The 20,064-nt window shown below is 41.9% G+C and overlaps 2 protein-coding genes and 1 pseudogene across 4 annotated transcripts in view; all 3 read left to right on the forward strand.

Annotated features, from left to right (window-relative positions):
• Positions 1–236: 236 nt before the first annotated feature.
• On the forward strand, positions 237–1,811 carry LOC115734101 (annotated as a pseudogene).
• A 2,666-nt stretch (positions 1,812–4,477) lies between these two features.
• Positions 4,478–19,667, forward strand: LOC115752978 (L-type lectin-domain containing receptor kinase IX.1-like). Of its 3 annotated transcripts, none has more exons than XM_048285832.1 (2): positions 4,478–4,624; positions 17,515–19,667. In XM_048285832.1, exons 1-2 carry the CDS (start codon positions 4,480–4,482, stop codon positions 19,446–19,448), a joined length of 2,079 nt encoding a protein of 692 aa, XP_048141789.1. In that variant the 5' UTR covers positions 4,478–4,479; the 3' UTR covers positions 19,449–19,667. The 3 variants fall into 3 exon arrangements, with proteins under 3 accessions (XP_048141789.1, XP_030547280.1, XP_030547281.1); XM_030691420.2 differs by lacking the exon at positions 4,478–4,624 and having other exon boundaries at positions 17,273–19,459; positions 19,511–19,667; XM_030691421.2 differs by lacking the exon at positions 4,478–4,624 and having other exon boundaries at positions 17,273–19,453; positions 19,505–19,667.
• Positions 4,722–20,064, forward strand: part of LOC115752927 (L-type lectin-domain containing receptor kinase IX.1-like) — a 33,779-nt gene continuing 18,436 nt past the window's right edge. Inside the window, exons 1-3 of the mRNA XM_048285831.1 lie at positions 4,722–4,980; positions 12,052–12,054; positions 13,766–13,773. Of these exons, the coding sequence (XP_048141788.1) occupies positions 4,726–4,980; positions 12,052–12,054; positions 13,766–13,773 (266 nt within the window). The 5' untranslated portion in view covers positions 4,722–4,725. The remainder of the gene's footprint in view (positions 4,981–12,051; positions 12,055–13,765; positions 13,774–20,064) is intronic.

The raw sequence follows: 20,064 nt of genomic DNA on the forward strand, positions 1-20,064 counted from the left end.
TTTATTTAATCATAGAATATCCTCGAACGATGATTCTTTTCTTTTTTATACAGTGTTCCTTTTTTTTCCTTTTACTTTTCCAAGTCTAGAGACTAGTCGTCGTGGAAGCTCGTGTGGACTGTCTCAGTTTCGTTAGCATTAAACCGTTCGAGATTGATCGCAAAGTTGTTCAAGAACCAAAAACCTCGGTCAAAGCACCAAAAAAAGCTGTGCTAAATCTAGGAACCTCAACGTGAATGGAACTTCACAGCTCAGATATCGTAAGTTTCAAGTTCAGAGGGCTTCTATCCCTCTTAGTCTTGCTTCTCTCTCTAGTCAATGCCTTCGCGGCTTCGGCGTTGTCTCAGGGCATCAATTTCAGCTTCTGGACTTTCGATGGTAATAGGATTAAATTCCAAGGCGATGCAGTGGTTTCGAGCGACTTCATCCAACTTACCAAGGCCAATCATGACCACAACCTTAATGCGAGAGGGGGGCGGGCCACGTACCGCGAGCCGATGCGCCTTTGGGATAAGGCAACCGGGAACGTGGCGGATTTCACTACCCATTTCACCTTCGTCATCAATTCGCTAGGAAAGTCGATATTTGCTGATGGATTGGCCTTCTTTCTTGCTCCTGAGGGGTCTCCACTCCCGGTCAACTCACTCGGAGGTGGCCTGGCTCTAGTAGATCCAGACTGCGACCCTTCTAACTCTTCCACATGGTTTTTTGCCATCAAGATCGATACTTTCTACAATATCAACAATAGCGCTATCGTCGTGGACCTGAATTGTTCAGTAGGTGCACATGTTGGCATAGACTTGAATAATCTCAATTCCACGGCATATAGGTGCGTCGATTGGTTCAAGGATAAAATCATGAGTGGTGGGCGGATCAACGCTACGATAACGTACAATTCTAGCACCCAGAACTTGAGCATTCTCATTATAGATGCTGATGCCATGAGTACCAACATAAATTCCTCTACTGTCTATGATTTTGTCGACTTGACAAAGTATTTGCCGGAGCGGGTGACTTTTGGTTTCTCCGCTGCCACAGGTGTGTACTTCGAGTTGCACACTATTAAGGCATGGGAACTCAGCTCTAATGTGCAAGTGATGGCTGGAAAAAAGAGCAAGTTGTGGCTGTGGTGTATCTTAGGTTCAGGTTCTTTCATTTTGCTTGGTCTTGTTCTAGCTTTTATTTGTTTTCGTCCCCGTACTAGAAAAGAAGATGATCCGTTGATTGAAAAAAGATGATCCAGCGACTCGAGCAATTGAAGAAGATGATCTTGCGATTGAAGAAGAACTCAAGCGTCAGTGCCCAAGAAATTCTCCTACATGGATTTGGTTGCAGCGACTGATAACTTCGCAACCGGACGGTTGCTCGGGGAAGGGGGCTTTGGGAGAGTGTACAAAGGTTACTTGACCAGCGCGAATGCTAATGTCACAATCAAAAATATAAAGCCCGGATCAAGTCAAGGGATAAAGGAGTTTGCTTCCGAAGTGAAGACCATAAGCCGGCTCGGGCACAAAAACTTGGTCCAACTCATCGGGTGTTGTCATGAGAGAAAGGAACTCCTCCTTATATATGAGTTCATGCCTAATGGTAGCCTCGATTCTCATCTATTCAAAGAACGGGCCTTCTTGCCATGGGAGAATCGGTACAAAATCGCGCAAGGCATGGCATCGGCGTTGCGTTACCTCCACGATGAATGGGAACAATGTGTTGTACAGCGCGATGATATAAAGTCTAGCAATATCATGCTCGATTCCGATGACCATTCGATTCAGTACCCCTTTTTCACATCTCGAAAGTCTGATCTCCCCTAGAACAAATCAGAGTCCGAGCTACCGGAGATGAGCTCTGAGATAAGGGAGGAGTTCTTTTTTCTTACCAAGCTGAAAAATAGAACCGTCATGTCTGAATTTTTTTTCTTTTCTCGAGTATCAGCAAGAAGTCTAGTGTTCAAACGAGCTGTAAGTCGCCTCTTTTCAAAAGAGAGAGACGTGGCATTACCTATGCGGCTACATTTGAACATGGTTGAGATTCTTCAACCATAGCATGATATCGTCCGATGTGGAATTATGGAATAAACACAACCGACGATTAACAGCACTTGTCCAAATTTAATGAAATTTAAGTTCCATTTTATTTCGTGAAAAAATGAATGATTCGGAATTTTTTTTTTTCTGAAATTGATCGCTCATATCACTTGAAATAATTAGTCGATAAACAATATTTTCATATCGAAAATAATTTATGTCATAATATTTCTGTAAATGATGAAAATATCTTCCTGTTCATTCATTCGTTTTTGGAAGTAATACAAGTGAACATTTTTGCAAAAGCATATTTCAAAACTACCTATTTTTCGCAAAACAAACACACTCTTAATGCAACTGAAAGGAAATTCTGTTTAGATACTTGAATTTACTCGATGGAAAAAGCTTGTGGTATAATTGTTCTCCTCCGAAGTCACTCAGGAGGCCCTCATCTTCTGCTGTTGAGATGCTGCTGCTGGCTCTTCCGACAGTTGCCCCTCCGTGTGGTGCTTTTTGGTCTCCCTGCTATGCCCAGCTCCGCTTGTTTTTTGGCTATGCTGGTTGCCTGTCTACCTTCTGCCTTTTGCTTGGCTTTTGTTCTATTTCTACTTACCTTTGACGCCTACCTGTATTCGCATTTTTTTAGTTGTATCTTGCGACCGGTTCACCATTGAATTCCCTATGTCACACTTTGTGCCATATTGAGTTCATGATTTTTGTGTCCAGTTTCTTTTGTACCTAGCACTGTGGAAGATCAATACATACTTAACTTACCAAAAAAAAAAAGCTTGTGGTATAACTAGTCGTAAAACTTACAAAATAAAATATAGGTGTTAAGCTCTTAAAGAACTGCATGAATTAAAGAAATGGGGGGAAAACTTGTGTTATACAAGAAAGCAGTGAGGCAAAATGATTCATTCGTATTTAATGTTTAATGTAGTGCTTCAATTAACTCAAGTTTAATCACTAGGGTTTTGCTCCAGTGGCCACTCTTCTCACTTGGAAAGGGGGAGGTGGAGGGTTCGAATCCCCACTTTCGGGAGGAGTGGGGATGGAGACGCATGAGGAAGGAACAGAGCTGTGCTTGTAAAATAGAGTAGAATATGATCGGACAAAAAAATAAAAAAATAAAACTCAAGTTTAGGAACAACGTTGAATATTTTTAGACAATCTAGAGATTAAATCGAACATGTACCAAACGTCGGAGACCATATTGAATAAATTAAAAGCTCGGATCTAATATTGCATATTGGACTAAAAAAATTTAGAGATCACATTGAACAAATTCAAAGTTCAAAAATCGCATTGTATATTTGGCTAAAGTTCACTATCATTAATTTCATTTAACCTAATTTGTTTGATCATTCCCTAATGATAGCGCAATAAAAAAAATCTATTGAAGGTCAAAGGTCAAATATGTGGCTCGGGCGCTGATGGTCAATTGGTGTTTTTGACCGAATAACGAAAGCACAACATTCGACCACAAAAAAGGGGAAAAAAAAAAAAAAAGACGAAAGCATAACATCGACAAAGTCTCCTCAACCCAACCTTCCGTCATTTTCTTTGCATTCATATGCAAGTCCCTCCATAAGCAGGCGATGACATCGGTACACCAAATTATGTGGCTTAACCTAAACATCATTGAAATCGCGATTAGGTGATTAAAAATCGATTGAATACCAAATATAGGTCATGTGTAGATGGCCAATATATGGCCGAGTCGCCCGATGGTCAATTGTTGTTTTTTGACGAGGTCTCCTAAACCCTTCGGATTCCAGAAAAGCAAAAATAGAAGGGCTAGCGTTTAAGGCTTCCTTTGCTTCGGAAAACGAACGATTTGAAAAATATTTTCCTCAAAATAATCGCCTATGTTTGCTTGAAAGAATCAGTGTATGAGAAGCAATTTATATCGCGATATTTTCGTGGACGATGGACGAGCGATAACATTTAGGAAAATATTTTCTAAATTACTTATTTTTCGTGAAACAAAATGTTCCCTGAAAGTAAAGACTAACTTGTGTGATGACTAACAAAGGAAACCTAGGTTTTCCATGGGATTGGTTTCTCTCGTGGCGGTTTACGCATGCGGTCAACCCTTCGCAGCGCAATTTTTTTAATTAATTAATGCGGAAGTGTTTCCCAAGATATTTGATAACACGACCCTTTTAGATTGTACTAATTGTTGTGTTGAAAATTAATTTTTTTTTCTAGCACACCGTGTTGTTTTTGTCAATTTTAACTTTTTTTTTAATCCAGGTCCAGAGACTAGTCGTCGGGAAGCTCGCGTGTAGATATTTCTCGTTTTCGTTTTCGCTGACCCGTTCCAAGATGGACTGCGAGTTGTTCAAGAAGCAAAAGGCCAAGTCATGTCGGGGGCCGGCCGGCCACTCCCCGTTCATTTATATGCGCATGTAACCATGTCAAAGCACCAGAAAAAAGCTGTCCTAAAACGAGGATGGAACTTCACAGCTCAGATTTACAAAGCTCCAAGGCCGGAGAGCTTCGATCGCTCTTAGTCTTGGTTCTCTCTCTGGCCATCGCCTTCACTGCTTCGGCATCGTCTCAGGGCATCGATTTCAGCCTCACGGCTTTCAACGACAGTATCATTAAAGTCGAAGGCAACGCGGAAACCCAGAGTGGCATCATCAGGGTCACGGAGGCCGATCGGGACAAGGTCCTCACCGCGAACGGGGGGTGGGCCATGTACCACAAGCCGATGCGCCTCTGGGATAAGGCGACGGGGAACGTGGCCGATTTCACCACTCGATTCACCTTCGCCATCAATTCGCTGGGGCGGACAGATTTCGCTGATGGAATGACCTTCTTTCTTGTCCCCGAAGGGTCTCAGCTCCCGAACAACTCGTTGGGAGGCGGCCTGGCTATTATAAATCGAGGCCGCGACCCTTCAAACTCTTCCAATAGGTTTGTAGCGGTCGAGTTCGACACTTATTACAACGTCGAGGAGCCCTCTGTGGTTGTAGACCCGAATTGTGCGAAGGTTGCACATGTCGGTATAGACTTGAATAATCTCAACTCCTCGAAATATAGCTGTGTGGATTGGTTCAAGGATAAAATCATGAGCGGTGGGCAGATCAACGCTACGATATCGTACAATTCTAGCACGCAGAACTTGAGCGTCGTCATGACAGACGCCAATGCCACAGGTGCCAACATAAATTCTTCCTCCATCTATGATATAGTCAACCTCACAGATTATTTGCCGGAGTGGGTGACTTTCGGTTTCTCGGCTGCTACGGGTACGCTGTTCGAGTTGCACACTATTGACGCATGGGAATTCAGCTCTAATGTGCAAGTGGCTGGAAAAAAGAGCAAGTTATGGCTATGGGCTACCTTAGGCTCAGGTTCTTTCGTTTTGCTCATTCTTGCTTTAGCCTTTCTTTGGTTTCGTCACCGTTCGAAGAGAAAGGGTACTTACATGAGCGGAGAAGAAGATGATCTGGCAATCGATGAAGAATTCGAGCAGGTGCCAGGGCCCAAGAAATTCTACTACAAGGACTTGGTCGCGGCTACTGACAATTTCGCAATGGAACGGTTACTTGGGGAAGGAGGCTTTGGGAGAGTGTATGAAGGTTACTTGACCAGCGTGAATGCTCGTGTTGCAATCAAGAAGATCAACCCGGGATCAAGACAAGGGATAAAGGAGTACGCCAGCGAAGTGAAGACCATAAGCCGGCTCCGGCACAGAAACTTAGTCCAACTCATCGGATGGTGCCATGAGAAGAAGGAACTCCTCCTTATCTATGAATACATGTCAAACGGTAGTCTCGATTCTCATCTATTCAAAGAACGAACCTTCTTGCCGTGGGAGAAGCGGTACAAAATCGCACAAGGCATAGCCTCGGCATTGCTCTACCTTCACGAAGAATGGGAACAGTGCGTCGTGCACCGCGATATAAAATCCAGCAATATCATGCTCGATTCCGATTTCAATGCTAAATTAGGGGACTTCGGTCTGGCTAGGCTTGTCGACCATGCCAAAGGGTTGCAAACGACGGTGTTGGCCGGAACCATGGGCTATATGGCTCCCGAATGCGTTTACACGGGCAAGGCGAGTAGGGAATCGGACGTCTATAGCTTTGGGGTTGTCCTATTAGAAATAGCTTGTGGTAGAAAAGTCATCGAACCGAGGGCTGAGGAAGGCCAAGTTCGGCTGGTGGACTGGGTTTGGGAGCTGTACGGGACCGGGAGGATACTCGATGCGGCAGAGTCGAAACTTGGTACCGATTTCGACCAAAAGCAACTGGAGTGCACGATGGTCGTAGGGCTGTGGTGTGCCCATCCGGACCACACCGCCCGTCCTTCCATAAGAGAAGCGTTTACCGTTCTCAACTTTAACGCTCCGCCGCCCGTTCTCCCACCGAAATTGCCGGTCCCGTTCTCTCAAGCATCAATTGTTTCGTTCCACGCCACCTCGACCAGCGGCACCGAACTGTCCGCATTTACGACCTCTTCTGTACAGTCCTCTCACTCGGATTCTTCTGCATTGCTCCCAAATACGATAAAATCCACTTCATTGGTGTAATCAGTTTGAGTTGTAATTTGTACTTTGAGATTTGATTTTGTATATTATTCACTTCATATAAATTTCTTCATTTGTACCTCAGTATTTACTCTTCATGTTTGGACTTCCGTCCGACATCCAGGATCAAGTAAAGGTAGTGCATATCTTCTTTGATGGTTTCCTGTTGCACTCTGTTGATGTTAGGATAGGATCCGACGTGCAACCACAACGAAATAGATCGTAAAAGCAATAAAGAAAAATCGAGGCACAAAAATTATCCTAGTTCACCCTTGGCCTATGGCTACATCTAGATGATTCCACTATAATCAACACATCGCACCTCTCTCTTACGTCATTCAATTACAAGTGAAAAACAGCATATATACTGCAGTAGCTATTCATGGACCCAAATCCAAACTATTAATGAAATACGGGCTCAAGATAAGTATCACGTGAAGTCACTTGGTATGCCGAGCGGAAGAGGAGGAGCACGGGTTTACAGTCGCTTGGTATGGCAAGTCTCATTAAGATCCAAATGCTATAATTGATCGGAATTTCTAAGTTACGGTATTGTATAGCAGCTACAAATATTAACCGTTGGAATTTCTGTTGGTTTTTTTGTTGGTCAACTGGCTGCCGCATACGACCCGTCGCAACTGAGAGGATGGAAAAATGATTGAGTAACCAAGCTAGAAAAAACGGGTGACTGGTGATTGTTTTTGCCAATAATTTTTCAACACTTACCAGCTCTTTGAGAAACATAATTGCATCAAAAAAAAAAAAAAAAAAATCTTTGCAAGCGGAAAAATAGAGTCGTCGTGTTTGGATGACATCTTCTTGATAATAGATAACGGGCGTGCTGATTTACGGAGAATTCAAGATTTGTAAAACATTTTCTAAAAGTTGTTTAGTTATATCATTTACAAAAATGAATGAGAAAAATTTTCATCACTTCCGGAAATAGTTTGCCATAAATTGTTGTCGATAATGAAAATATTCTTCGTTGACTAATTTTTTGTAGGAGACACAACTAATCATTTTTTTAAGAATTTTTTTCCAAATCATAAATTTTTGGTGACGATTGTTTTGTAGAAAATGTGACATTTATGAAAAATATTTTCCGGAGACTAGGCCTAGGTTCTCGACTCCCTGGCACCTTGGCTCGGGTCTATAAAGGCTAGGTCCATGTCTCCGGTGCCTAAACCCTGCGTCCATTGAGGCCAAGCCTCGCACCCCAATGCTCGAAATTGGGACCACAATCCAAGGCTAGGTCAATCGAGGCAAGGCAAGGACTCTGGTATTGGTGTGGGTGATCGGGGTCCCGAGCATTGGCCCGGCCTCGATGGACATGAGCCCATGTACCGCGGATCGAGGAGCGGGTGCCGAGGTCCCAAGCACGGCCTCAATGGACAGAGCCTACGCACCAAAGACAGAGGCACTAGTGTTGGGGTTCTAGCACAGGCTGGATGGGCACGGCTTGAGCGCCGAGGGTGAGAGCACAAGCTTTCGGGACCAAAGCGCAGGCTAAGGGGACTTGACCACAGACATGGGACTCGCAGGCTTGGCCTCGATAGACTTGGGCTCGGGAGTTGGTGACCTAAGCACGGGCATCGGGGTCCGGGGCCCGGCCTTGATGGATACGAACACCGATGTAGGCTTCGAGAACCCGAGCCTAGCCTCAATGTTATGGGGCTGGATGTCTCGGGCATCAACATTGGTGTCCCGAGCCCGGCCTCAATGTACTCGGGCATGACAGTCGGAGTCTTAGGTATGGCTTTGATGCACCCAGTAGGGACGCCGAGGTCCGAACCCGACCCCGACCTCTCTAGTCCGGGGCCCGTTGCCATGAGTCCCGCAACTAGTGTTGGGGGTTCGCAAGGCCAAGCACATTGGAAATTTTTTCAAGTGATATAACGAATCATTCTTCGGCTTTTTTTTTTTTTGAATTTTTCATGAAACAAACGTACATTAAGAAAGAGAAAATTTTCCAGCAAGCTTTCAACTTCATTTCAAGAAATTTACTGGTGGGTATTTAAGGCAACTATCTTTCGGCAGAAAAGTAGTGGAAATTTTTTATTCGCTTAGATACTTGAATTACTCCACTTGGTTAATCTATCTTACCAATTTGTGTAATAACTAATCATAAAAATTTTAAAAAATGACTCTTATGTTTTAGAACAATAAAAAAATAAAAGTTTGTAATAAACAACATTTATCATGAATCTTGTGAGAAAAAGGTACCAAAAAAGTCATAAACCTATTCAATTGGTACAAATTCAGTCCTAAACATTTCCATTGTATCAATATAGTCATAAATCTTTTTAAATTGTGGCCGGTTCAGTCCATCAAGTTAATTTAGGTCGGAATTATATGGCGCGGTTAGTGTTGACATGAACATTTTAAAATATCTTTTAGCTTTTGAAAGTTTTCTTTTTTTTCTCCTTGCTTTTTATTCTTTTCCTTTTTTCTTTGCTGGTGGTTAGCAACCTCGCCATAGGTTAGGGAAGGCCTTGCCAGGTTGTGCTTGGGAGAGCGGGACTATCAACGTGGCCCCCCCATGCCATATTTGGCTAGGCCGACGCTCGCCTAAGCCAGGTGGCCTGCTAGGCATCGCATAGGAATGGGTTGGCCTCGCCAGGCCTTGACTAGCTGACAAAGAAGACGTACCATTGGACCGAGCGACAACCCAAGGCTCATGAGTGCCAAGATAGTGGAGGTCGAGGGTGAGGAAGGAGCCTAGAAGACATGAACTACTAGAGGGTCTGTATGAATTGTAGAGGAACCAACAAGAAGTAGTTTTCTATTTCACCGACTGCCGTCACCTCCAACTCTAGCCCTATCTCCGCCGTTAAACTCTACCTGGGCAAGGGGGCCTCCTCAGGCCTCTCCCCTGCCCAGGCAAGGCTTAGCATGGCCTACCTTGCCTAGATATCGACCGACGAAGCCGTTCTAGCTTGGGCAAGGGTTGGCCTCGCCAGATCGGTGAGAGAGGCCTCATCGGCGCTAAGCCTTGCCTACCACCGATCAAAAGAAAAAGGAAAGGAAAAAAAAGGAAAACCAAGAAAAAATTATAAAATATAAAATTATTAAAACATTTATAAAAGAAATATCCACATGAGAGTCAGTCATGTCACATAGAAGCGCTAGCGTCAACGTTAGCAATTTCTGACCTAAATTGATCGGATTGACTAAGTTGGTACTAATGTGAAAAGGTTAACAACTAAATTAATATAATTAAAAGGATTAGATTTGAATTGGTATAAATACAATAGATTTAAGAGTTTTTTGGTACTCGTTCTTAAATCATGCACTATGGTCAATCCAAAATTACAGAGATAGGGAAACAAAAAGCCATTATTATGCACAAAAAAAAAAAAAATATGATAGAAGGACAAATGTTGATCATGTTCAGATGGTCAAACTGACAATAGCCCTTGGCAGCCGTTGTTTTTGACCAAAAAACGAGAAGCTAATATTAACAATATGAACTCCGTCTCTTTCTTTGGATTATATAGAACTATTATTCAAGCAATTATCTATCCCACTTTCCAAACTCTGCAATCTTCTGACCAAAAAAAAAAAAAAATCTTTGCAATCATATCACGGTGATGTTATTGATTAAGTTATAACAGGCTGTATATGCACAAGCCAAAATGCAGATGATTTTATAAAGTGCACAAGATGTTTCTGAGATTAAGACCTGCTTTGCAAATATTTAGAGTGCTCTGTTGATCTTTGGGGTTGGTAGCTGATCTCTGAGTTGAACAAAATAGTGAGCGGTGAAGATGTGTGCGAGCTAGAAGGATCTTCAGACATGGTGAATATCTGGAAGGACCTTAATTAAGGTAAACAGGTCGAGAAGAACGGGGATGTTCGTGATGGCTTGGAAGTATAAAGATCGGGTGAACAGTGAATGGACCTGGTGATGGTGAACAAGCCGAGAACTGTGATGTTCGATAAAGCTTGGAAGGACCATGAAGATGAACATCTTGGTGGAGTTGGAATTTGCCAACATGCTTGGAAGGGCCACAAGAAAGATCGGTTATCAGATTGTTATTGAAGTAGCGGATCTTTGGCAAAGAGAAGTTGCCTTATATAGATCGGTTGGAAGATCGGGTGAACAACATCAATAGACTAGTAAAGATCTGGACGTTTGATTATGGGTAAGGGATAGTACAGATGTTTACTCTTGGAAGGTGCGGTCGCTTGATGGTTTTGAAGAATATAGTCGCTACAATGATTGTGATGCTATAAATGACCTGAGTTCAGCAAATACTAAGTACAAGGATGAAGATCTTGACAAGGAGGAGAATAAGTCAAAGATGACGGGGTATTCATAATGACTTTGAGGTACCATGGTCGATCTATCATCAAGATGACATCTTTAGAAGTTGGGATACTCAAGAGGATCAACAGATAATAGATCACAAGTCATTCCCATGATTTTCACATAAACAGCACCAACGGACCAAAAGATTAGGTGTGATAATGTTTATGTCGATATCGAGTTAAGTGATGTTGGAACAACGGATATATTTGCGAATGTTTCGTTAGAAGAAAATCTAGTCGTTGGCGGCTGAAAAATTGGCAAAGAAAGATCGGAAAGTCTATCGGGTATATTATGGCCATTACCATATGCTAGTTTTTTCGGAACTGTGTTAGAAACAGTAGCAGCAGCAGTTCCAACGGATCTCTAAAGGCTAGTTGGACTTCTCAAGCCCCTCCAATGATAAGAATGAAGTTGTTTATATAATGGAAGACTATCTAGGCCAAAATGTTAGAGGGAGAGCACAATATAAAATGCATACACTTGCTGTGAGCTACTTTTTTTCTCGTTGTTTTATTTGTTCTCCCGAAAGATCTTCTCTGGTAATCTTTACGTATTGTAATCTTGTACAAAAGATCAAGTATACAGTAGTGAGAGTAGTACGTGAGTCCTAATAGTGTGATCTATTGGAAAGTGGTAGTTGCTGTTTGTTACTTGTCTTGAAGATTTCTAGTGGATTTTAGCTAAGTTGTGACTGTTAGTCTTGATAGTAGACGTAGACTTGGGGATAAAGCCCAACCATTATATATATTATGTGCTTGCATTTTACTTGATCTTTTATTCAGTTTTGCACACGTTTAGATATTGTTTTGTGAAATATCTGCTCACCAAATCTTTTTATATCACCTACTATTTTGTGTGCTTTCTCGTGATCTTCATACACTTTGCATACAATCTTTTTACGGTATTTCAAACATCTGCTAACTTGATCTTTACAATATCTATATAGATGTTTGACCCGATGTTTGAACTTGAACTTATTTTATTCTGCAAATGTTTTTGAAAGTTCTCAAACAACCTATTCACTCCCTCTATATTGTATTGTTAGTCCCAGCATTGCTTAGTCCGACCAGATCTGACCCGAAAAACTTTAAAAATTTTGGGTACGGTAGGGCCGACTCCGGTATTTTTTGATACCCTTACTAACTATCACGTTGGATTTTTTGAGGCCATCTTAGAATGTCTTGATCAATTAAGTCCTGACAAAAGTCCAATTTTATCTAAAACATAAATTATTAAGTATGCACTAACATTTTCATAATTGAATGAAAAAAAACTTGGGAATATACATTTTTAGAGTCGTATCAAACGCATTTCTGTTCATTTTCTATCATGGAAATGGAAATTTTGTATAGTTACTAAACACATTCTTCTGCTTAGAAATTCATCCAGGGAATAGAATAGAAAAACTTATTTCTGAACATAAATTGTTCCCAAGAACAGAAATGTTACCAAACGCACCTTAAGTGTACACATCTGATAGGAGCACTTGAGTCATGGTAATGTGATCTATTGGCTGATAATAAAGTTAGGGAAAGAAGACTAAAGTAATCCTATCATGAAATGCAAAAGATGTCCAAATAATGATGCTTCCGAACCTGAATGATGCAACGAAATTAAAGAAAAACTAGTCAGAACTGGCAAAAGAGGTAATGCAAATGCAAACATTCCTATCATGAGATGCATGACTGACTTCACTACAAAAAAATAAGGATTTAGCCACGGATTTTGCCATGAAAAATTAACCAAAATTCGTCGCTAAACTGATTTACGATGAAAATTAGCGACGGAAAAATATTCGTCGTCAATTCGGCATCGCAAAATTTAGCGACGAAAAACAAAGTTCGTCACTAATTAGTGACGAATTTTGTGATGAATACCTATCCGTGGCTAATTAGCGACGAATAAGTTTCGTCGCTAATTGGCCACGAATTTTGTGACGAATTACTCTCCGTGGCAAATTAGCGATGAAACTTATTCGTTGCTAATTAGTCATGAATTTTTCATGAAAATAAATCTCGTCGCTAAATTTAGCGACGAATTTAGCAACGAATTTTATGGTCCTCGCTAAATTTAGAGACGAAAACACAATGTTTTGTCGCTAAATTTAGCGACACCGGATTAGCCACGAATCTTTTTTCGTGGCAAAATTAATCGTAAACCCAATTTAGCGACGAAATTTTATTTTTTTACATGATAAATCATTTCTTTTACTTTTTGATTTTAAATTTAATTAAAAGAAAAATTAATTTCGACAATTTATATTTAACATTGATTAAGCACTTAATAATATCAAAATTTTATAATAATATGAAAATGAGATACATTCATCTACATTTTTCACAAGAATGACATAAATATTTTTCGTCACCGAGGTTAGGTAGAGTCTAAGGGGTCGGGGTATCGGATTTTCGGGTCCGGGTTGGGTCCGTAGGAGTTAAGAGGTTCCTTGGGTTGGGTCAACTTAACGGGTTCGGGTCGCAAGGCTCACGGTTCTCCGATCGGCGGTGGTTGGTCAACGGTGCCACGAACGGCTAGGGCTCGGGCGGTGGCCGGACAGCGGTGCCGGGGCTATTGGGGACGATGGCGTGGCACGGTGGGGCTGCTGGCTCACGGGTCGATACTTGGGCCTCACGGATCTCAGAGCTCTTGAGCTCAACTAGGCTCGCAAGCGACGCCTTGAGCTTGTGGCGTCATCGTGATGGCGGCTGGAGAGGTGTGGCTGGGCCGCTAGGCGAGGGTTTTGGGTTGCAAGTTTCGGGTGGCGGCCAAGCCGAGTAGTGGCTACGGTGGTTCGGGTGGGCATCGGGTTCACGAGCGGGGAGCTCAAATCATCATCGCGACGGGTTCGTCGTCAGATTTGTGGGTCTCGGCCAGCTTAGGTAGCTGGAGGTGGCCGGGTAGCGGTGCTTGGTGGCGGCAGAGCTCAAGTGGAGGAGGGTCGTGGGGCGAAGGTCCCGGGTTTACGGTGACTAGGCAACGAGGCTAGCAAGTGGTTGCTATAAGCGACTCGGCTGGTTGCGGCTCACGCAAGGCCGGCTGGCCGTGAGGCGTGGCTAGTGACAGGAGTGGATGGAGGGTGGTGGTGCAAGCTGTAGTGGTCGGGTGGAGGTGGGTCACTCGGCTAAACCCGAAAAAGAAAGCAAGAACAAGAAGGAAGGAGGAAATGAAGAAGATGCAGAACCGAAGAAGAAGATGAAGACGTAGTACGGGGGTCGCTCGATCAAGGCAAGAGAGAGAGAGAGCACGTGGGACCGAAACCCGGGCAAGAGGGTTTTAGAAATTAACGCCAAAAGAAAAATTACATAAGATATGAGAGAGAAATCTAGCTGAAAAAAAAACAATTCTTCGCTTATTTAGTGATGAAAAAGTTAATTCGTTGCTAAATCGTAGACGAAAAAGCTAATTTGTCGCTAATATTAATATTTTTTTATTTTTATTTATATCATATTAGCGACGAATAATACATTTCATCACTAAATTAGCAACGAAAAAATTAGATCGTCGCTAAATTTAAAATATTTTCTGTTTTATTTTTATTCATAGTGCTAATTTTGGGACAAACAAAATTGTTCGTCACTAAATTAGCGATGAAAAAGCTAATTCGTCGGTAATTTTAATATTTTATTTTTTACTTTTATTTTTATTTATAGCACATTAGCGACAAAAAACAAATTTCGTCGCTAAATTAGTGACGACAAAGTTAATTCGTCCCTAAATTGAATATTTCCTTTTTTATTTATATTTCTATAAAATTAGTGACGAAAAATGTGATTTGTCGCTAATTTTAATATTTTCTTTCTTATTGTTATTCATAGTGCTAATTTTGCAATGAAATTAACGTTCGTCGCTAATTAGCGACGAGCGGCAATTTTCGTCGCTAAGTTTTAAGAAGAGAATTTGCGACGAAAAACGTGGTTCGTCGCTAAATGATAGCAACAAATTTGCGACGAAATTTGGTTTTCGTCTCTAGTTAGTGACCAAAAACAATGCTTGTCGCTAATTATTTTTTTATTTTTATTTTTATTTTTATTTTTATCGTATTAGCAATGAAAAAGCTAATTCGTCGCTAAATTGAATATTTTCTTTTTTTCTTTTATTTCTATCATATTAACAACGAATAATACATTTCATCGCTAAATTAGCATCGAAAATAATGATTCATCAGTAATTTTAATATTTTATTTGTTATTTTTATTCAAAGTGCTAATTTTACGACGAAAATAAAAGTTCATCTCTAATTAGCGATGAATGTTGATTTTCATCGCTAACTTTTAAGAAAAGACTTTGCGATGAAAAAAGACATTCGTCGCTAATTGGCGACGAAGCCTATTTTCGTCGCAAAGGAGATTGCAACGAATAATATTTTTATGGCCGTTTTCGTCGCTAATTGGCGATGAATTTTTTTTGTGGCCATTTTCGTCGCAAATTAGCGTCGAAATATTTTTCGTAGCTATTTTCATCGCAATAGCGACGAATTCTTTTTCGTGGCCATTTTTGTCACAAATTAGAGACGAATTTTTTTTCGTTGCTATATTCGTTGCTAATTAGTGACTAATTTTTTCATCACTAATTTTGTCGCAAATAGTGACGAATATTTATTTTGTCGCTATTTTCGTCGGAAATTAGCGACGAATTTTTTCCGTCGCAAATTTTTCGTGACTAAATCTGGGTTTTTTTTGTAGTGCTTGCTTTGACAATAAAATTAAACACACTAATTAATTTGCGACACAGCAAAATCAATTAAGCAAACAGCCAATGTTTCGAGCACGAGTCGCATCGCACCCCGGCTTTCATAGCTAAGATATGGCGGCTGAGGTGGTGCGTTAGATCTAGACACACACAAACAATACATTCAAGCATCACAATCAACTCGAGGGCGAAGGAACTATCGAAACCAACTCGACGAGGCTCGACAAGACCCAAGAAAGGGCTGTCCGCCCTCTTTACAGACTCGAACGCGGTCAGCACGGCGGAAGAGATACGGCTTAGCTCAAGATAAACATCATTTAAGTAGTTATAATTGAAGGTCAAACGTAGGGCTTAGCTCAAGCCCGTCGCGAGCGGCAGCGGTAATTGCAGATGCGGAAACTCAGCTTAGGGAGCGAGATAAAGGAACCACATGACTCCGGACTCGATGATCGGGATATAAAAACCTAAACTAAGGAAAACAATATTCTACACATGCAAAGATATTTGCTTTGACGACCAGCGGACAGATACACGGCGGCTCCCACCGGCCCCACGGCGGCTCCATCGTCGGGAGGCGGCCTGGTGTGAAAATAGCTTCCCAATAATTGCGAGGGTCAGAGTCCTTTCCGTGTCACGACCATAGAAAACGAGACTCAAGTGGTTGCCCCTCTGCCTCTGGTATTGCAACGCCCGTCGTTTTTGACCAAAAACAAGAAAAGCCTAACATAAAGAAAGAATGGGATGGTCCCGCAAACCGAACCTTTTGTCATGTTGTTCCTTTGCATCGTATAATATTGCCAATGAGACCAATAATCGATCCCACTTTTCAAAATTGGCTAGTCATCTTAGGTGTAGCACATGCATAATCAATGACTCTGTTCGCAATCGAGATTTCTCCTAACTAATGAATTTATGGAGTGTCCTCTGCTAATTTGTTAACATGATATTTAGAACATAGAATTAATACCACGAAAAATTCCAAACTGGTATACTTGTGACAAATTTATCCAAAATTATTTTTTCACCCATAAAAAGCCTCAAACCGGCACATTTGCGACAAATTTATCCCAAATTATTTTTTTTTACCACTAAAAATCCTAAACTGATATCTATGTGGCAAATTTATCTCAAACTAATACACTTGTGATAAATCTATCCTCCCTTAGTTTTTGTTAAATTCTACCGTCAAATTATTAAGTCGGATGACATATGGCGGTTGACAAGTGTCTTGATTTGAAATTTTTATTCTTTGTTTGTCATAGGTATATCAATTTGAGGTTTATTGGGATATTAGATCAATTTAACGAAAATCAATAGAGGATAAATTTATTGCAAGTGTACAAGTTTCGGATAAATTTATTACGGATGCATTAGTTTAGAGTTTTTGGTGGTGAAAAAATATTGGGATAAATTTGTCGCATGTGTATCGGTTTGGAATTTTTCATGGTCAAAAAATAGTTTGAGATAAATTTATCACAAGTATATCAATTTAGGATTTTTAATGGTATTAACCAGATAATATATTAATTCCTGCTATAACTCTCTTTTTTTTTTGTTCAACAAAACCTTAAAAAATTCCCTCGTTTTTTCCCCCCTAGTTTAAGGCCTAGTTGTTGTGGAATCTCGTGGGCACCACCTCATTTTCGTTTACTTTGAACCGGGTCGCACGGTGTCCTAAGAACCGACCCCACCACGTACCCAAATTGCCATATTGGGCCATATATGATCGTGCAACAATGTCGAACCACCAAAAAGCTGTGTTAAGTCCCTGGTTTCAAGAGCCATCTGGGAAACCTCAACGAGAATGGAACTTCACAGCTCAGATACCATAAATTTCAAGACCAAAAAGCTTCAATCACTCCTAGTCTCGGTTCTCTCTCTAGCCATCGCCTTACCGGCTTCGGCGTCGTCTCAGGGCATCAAGTTCAGCTTCCAGAATTTCGCCGGTAATAGCATTCAATACCAAGGCGATGCGTCGGTTTCGAGTAACGCCATCCAACTTACGAAGGCCAATCAAGGCCAGAACCTCAATGAGAGCATGGGGTGGGCCACCTACCCCGAGCCGATGCGCCTTTGGGACAAGGCGACCGGGAACGTGGCGGATTTCACCACCAATTTCACCTTCGTCATCAACTCGCAAAAGGAGTCGAATTTCGGCGATGGAATGACCTTCTTTCTCGTCCCAGAAGGATCTCAACTCCCGGTCAACTCGTCGGGACGGTACCTCGCTCTTGTAAACCCGAACCGCGACCCTTCCAACTCTTCTACCTCGTTTGTAGCCATCGAGTTCGACACTTATCGCAACAACTATAGCGGTGTTGTGGACCCGAATTGTACAAACGTTGCACATGTTGGTATAGACTTGAATAATCTCACTTCCGCAGTCTCTAGCTGCGTCGATTGGTTCAAGGATAAAATCATGAGCGGTGGGCGAATCAACGCCACGATAACATACAATTCCAGAACGCAGAACTTGAGCGTTCTCATGATGGATGCCGATGCCACGGGCACCGACATAAATTCCTCCGCTATCTATGATATAGTCAACTTGACCAAGTATTTGCCGGAGAGGGTGACTTTGGGTTTCTCGGCTGCAACGGGTACGGATTTGGAGCTGCACACTATTGAGGCATGGGAATTCAGCTCTAATGTGCAAGTGGCAGGAAAAAAGAGCAAGTTCTGGCTATGGGCTACCTTAGGCTCAGGTTCTTTCGTTTTGCTCATTCTTGCTTTAGCCTTTATTTGGTTTCGTCACCGTTCGAAGAGAAAGGGAACTTACATGAGCGGAGATGAAGATGATCTCGCAATCGATGAAGAATTCGAGCAAGTGCCAGGGCCCAAGAAATTCTACTACAAGGACTTGGTCGCGGCGACCGACAATTTCGCAATTGAACGATTGCTTGGGGAAGGAGGCTTTGGGAGAGTGTACAAAGGATACTTGACCCCCATGAATGTTAATGTCGCAATCAAGAAGATTAATCCGGGGTCAAGACAAGGGGTAAAGGAGTACGCCAGCGAAGTGAAGACCATAAGCCGGCTCCGGCATAGAAACTTAGTCCAACTCATCGGGTGGTGTCATGAGAAAAAGGAACTGCTGCTCATCTATGAGTTCATGTCTAACGGTAGTCTCGATTCTCATCTATTCAAAGAACGAACCTTCTTGTCATGGGAGAAGCGATACAAAATTGCGCAAGGCATAGCCTCGGCATTGCTTTACCTCCATGAAGAATGGGAACAATGCGTCGTGCACCGCGATATAAAGTCCAGCAATATCATGCTCGATTCCGATTTCAGTGCTAAACTAGGGGACTTTGGCTTGGCTAGACTTGTCGACCATGCCAAGGGGTTACAGACGACAGTGTTGGCTGGAACCATGGGCTATATGGCTCCTGAATGCGTTTACACGGGCAAGGCGAGTAAGGAATCAGACGTCTATAGCTTCGGGGTCGTCCTATTAGAAATAGCTTGTGGAAGAAAAGTCGTCGAGCCAAGGGCCGAGGAAGGCCAAGTCCGGCTGGTGGACTGGGTATGGGAGCTGTATGGGACCGGGCGTCTACTTGATGCAGCAGAGTCGAAACTTGGTACCGACTTCGATGAAAGGCAACTGGAGTGTTTGATGGTTGTAGGGCTGTGGTGCTCTCATCCAGACCACAGCGCCCGTCCTTCGATAAGAGAAGCATTAAACGTTCTCAACTTGGACGCTCCGCCGCCCGTTCTCCCATTGACATTGCCGGTCCCTACATACCTGGCGCCTGTACCCTCATTCACCATGGCATCCATTGTTTCGTCCTCGACCAGTGGCACCGAAGTGTCTGCATTTACTACCTCTTCCAGTCAACCCTCTCATTCTGCTTCCTCTGCATTGCTCCTAGATACAAATTGAGTTACTACTTTCGCTGTATTTTTCAACAATCAGTTTGGATTGTAAATTGTTCTTCGAAAGTTGATATCGGATTCTATTTGCTTTCATATGAATTTCTTCACATGTTGCTCAGTATTGAAACTCCATATTTAAGCTTCCATTTGTTCTCCAGGATTATCTAATGTAGTATGTGTCTTCTTTGATGGTGTATCATCTGTTATCAATTGATAGTTAAGAGTGTCCTAGCAAAATCTACCGTTCTTCTATCCTTCTTTCATGCTCCATGGAAGTTACAACCCACAAAAATTAATAGGTTGAAAGCCTCAAACAAATTCAGGGATGAAAACATATTGTGCGCTCTCATTGCCTGGACTCATCAAGCGAAACTACTTTTTAAGTCTTAAACTTTTTATTTGGTCTCAATTGAACTTTAATAATGCATTGCCCAAATTGAAGGATCTACTACCATGCCCCAATTGCAATCGCTATGCAAGTTTTGGGATCGTGAGTGTACTCAAAGTCGGATGAAGTTAAATGTGTTTATAGGGTCTATTTGTTTCACGAAAAATAATTGATTTAAATTTTTCTGAAAATAATCACTTGTATCGCTTACAAAAGTGAACGAACGAAGAGAAAT

This window comes from Rhodamnia argentea, chromosome 9 (genome assembly GCF_020921035.1).
Source record: "Rhodamnia argentea isolate NSW1041297 chromosome 9, ASM2092103v1, whole genome shotgun sequence".
NCBI lineage: Eukaryota > Viridiplantae > Streptophyta > Magnoliopsida > Myrtales > Myrtaceae > Rhodamnia > Rhodamnia argentea.

Bases quoted from the DNA above. Each gene is read 5' to 3' on its own strand.
- LOC115752978 (XM_048285832.1), top strand. From the start codon at position 4,480: ATGGAACTTCACAGCTCAGATTTACAAAGCTCCAAGGCCGGAGAGCTT. The intron at 4,625-17,514 runs GTATCATTAAAG...ATTTCGCCGGTA, and splicing joins CCTCACGGCTTTCAACGACA to ATAGCATTCAATACCAAGGC.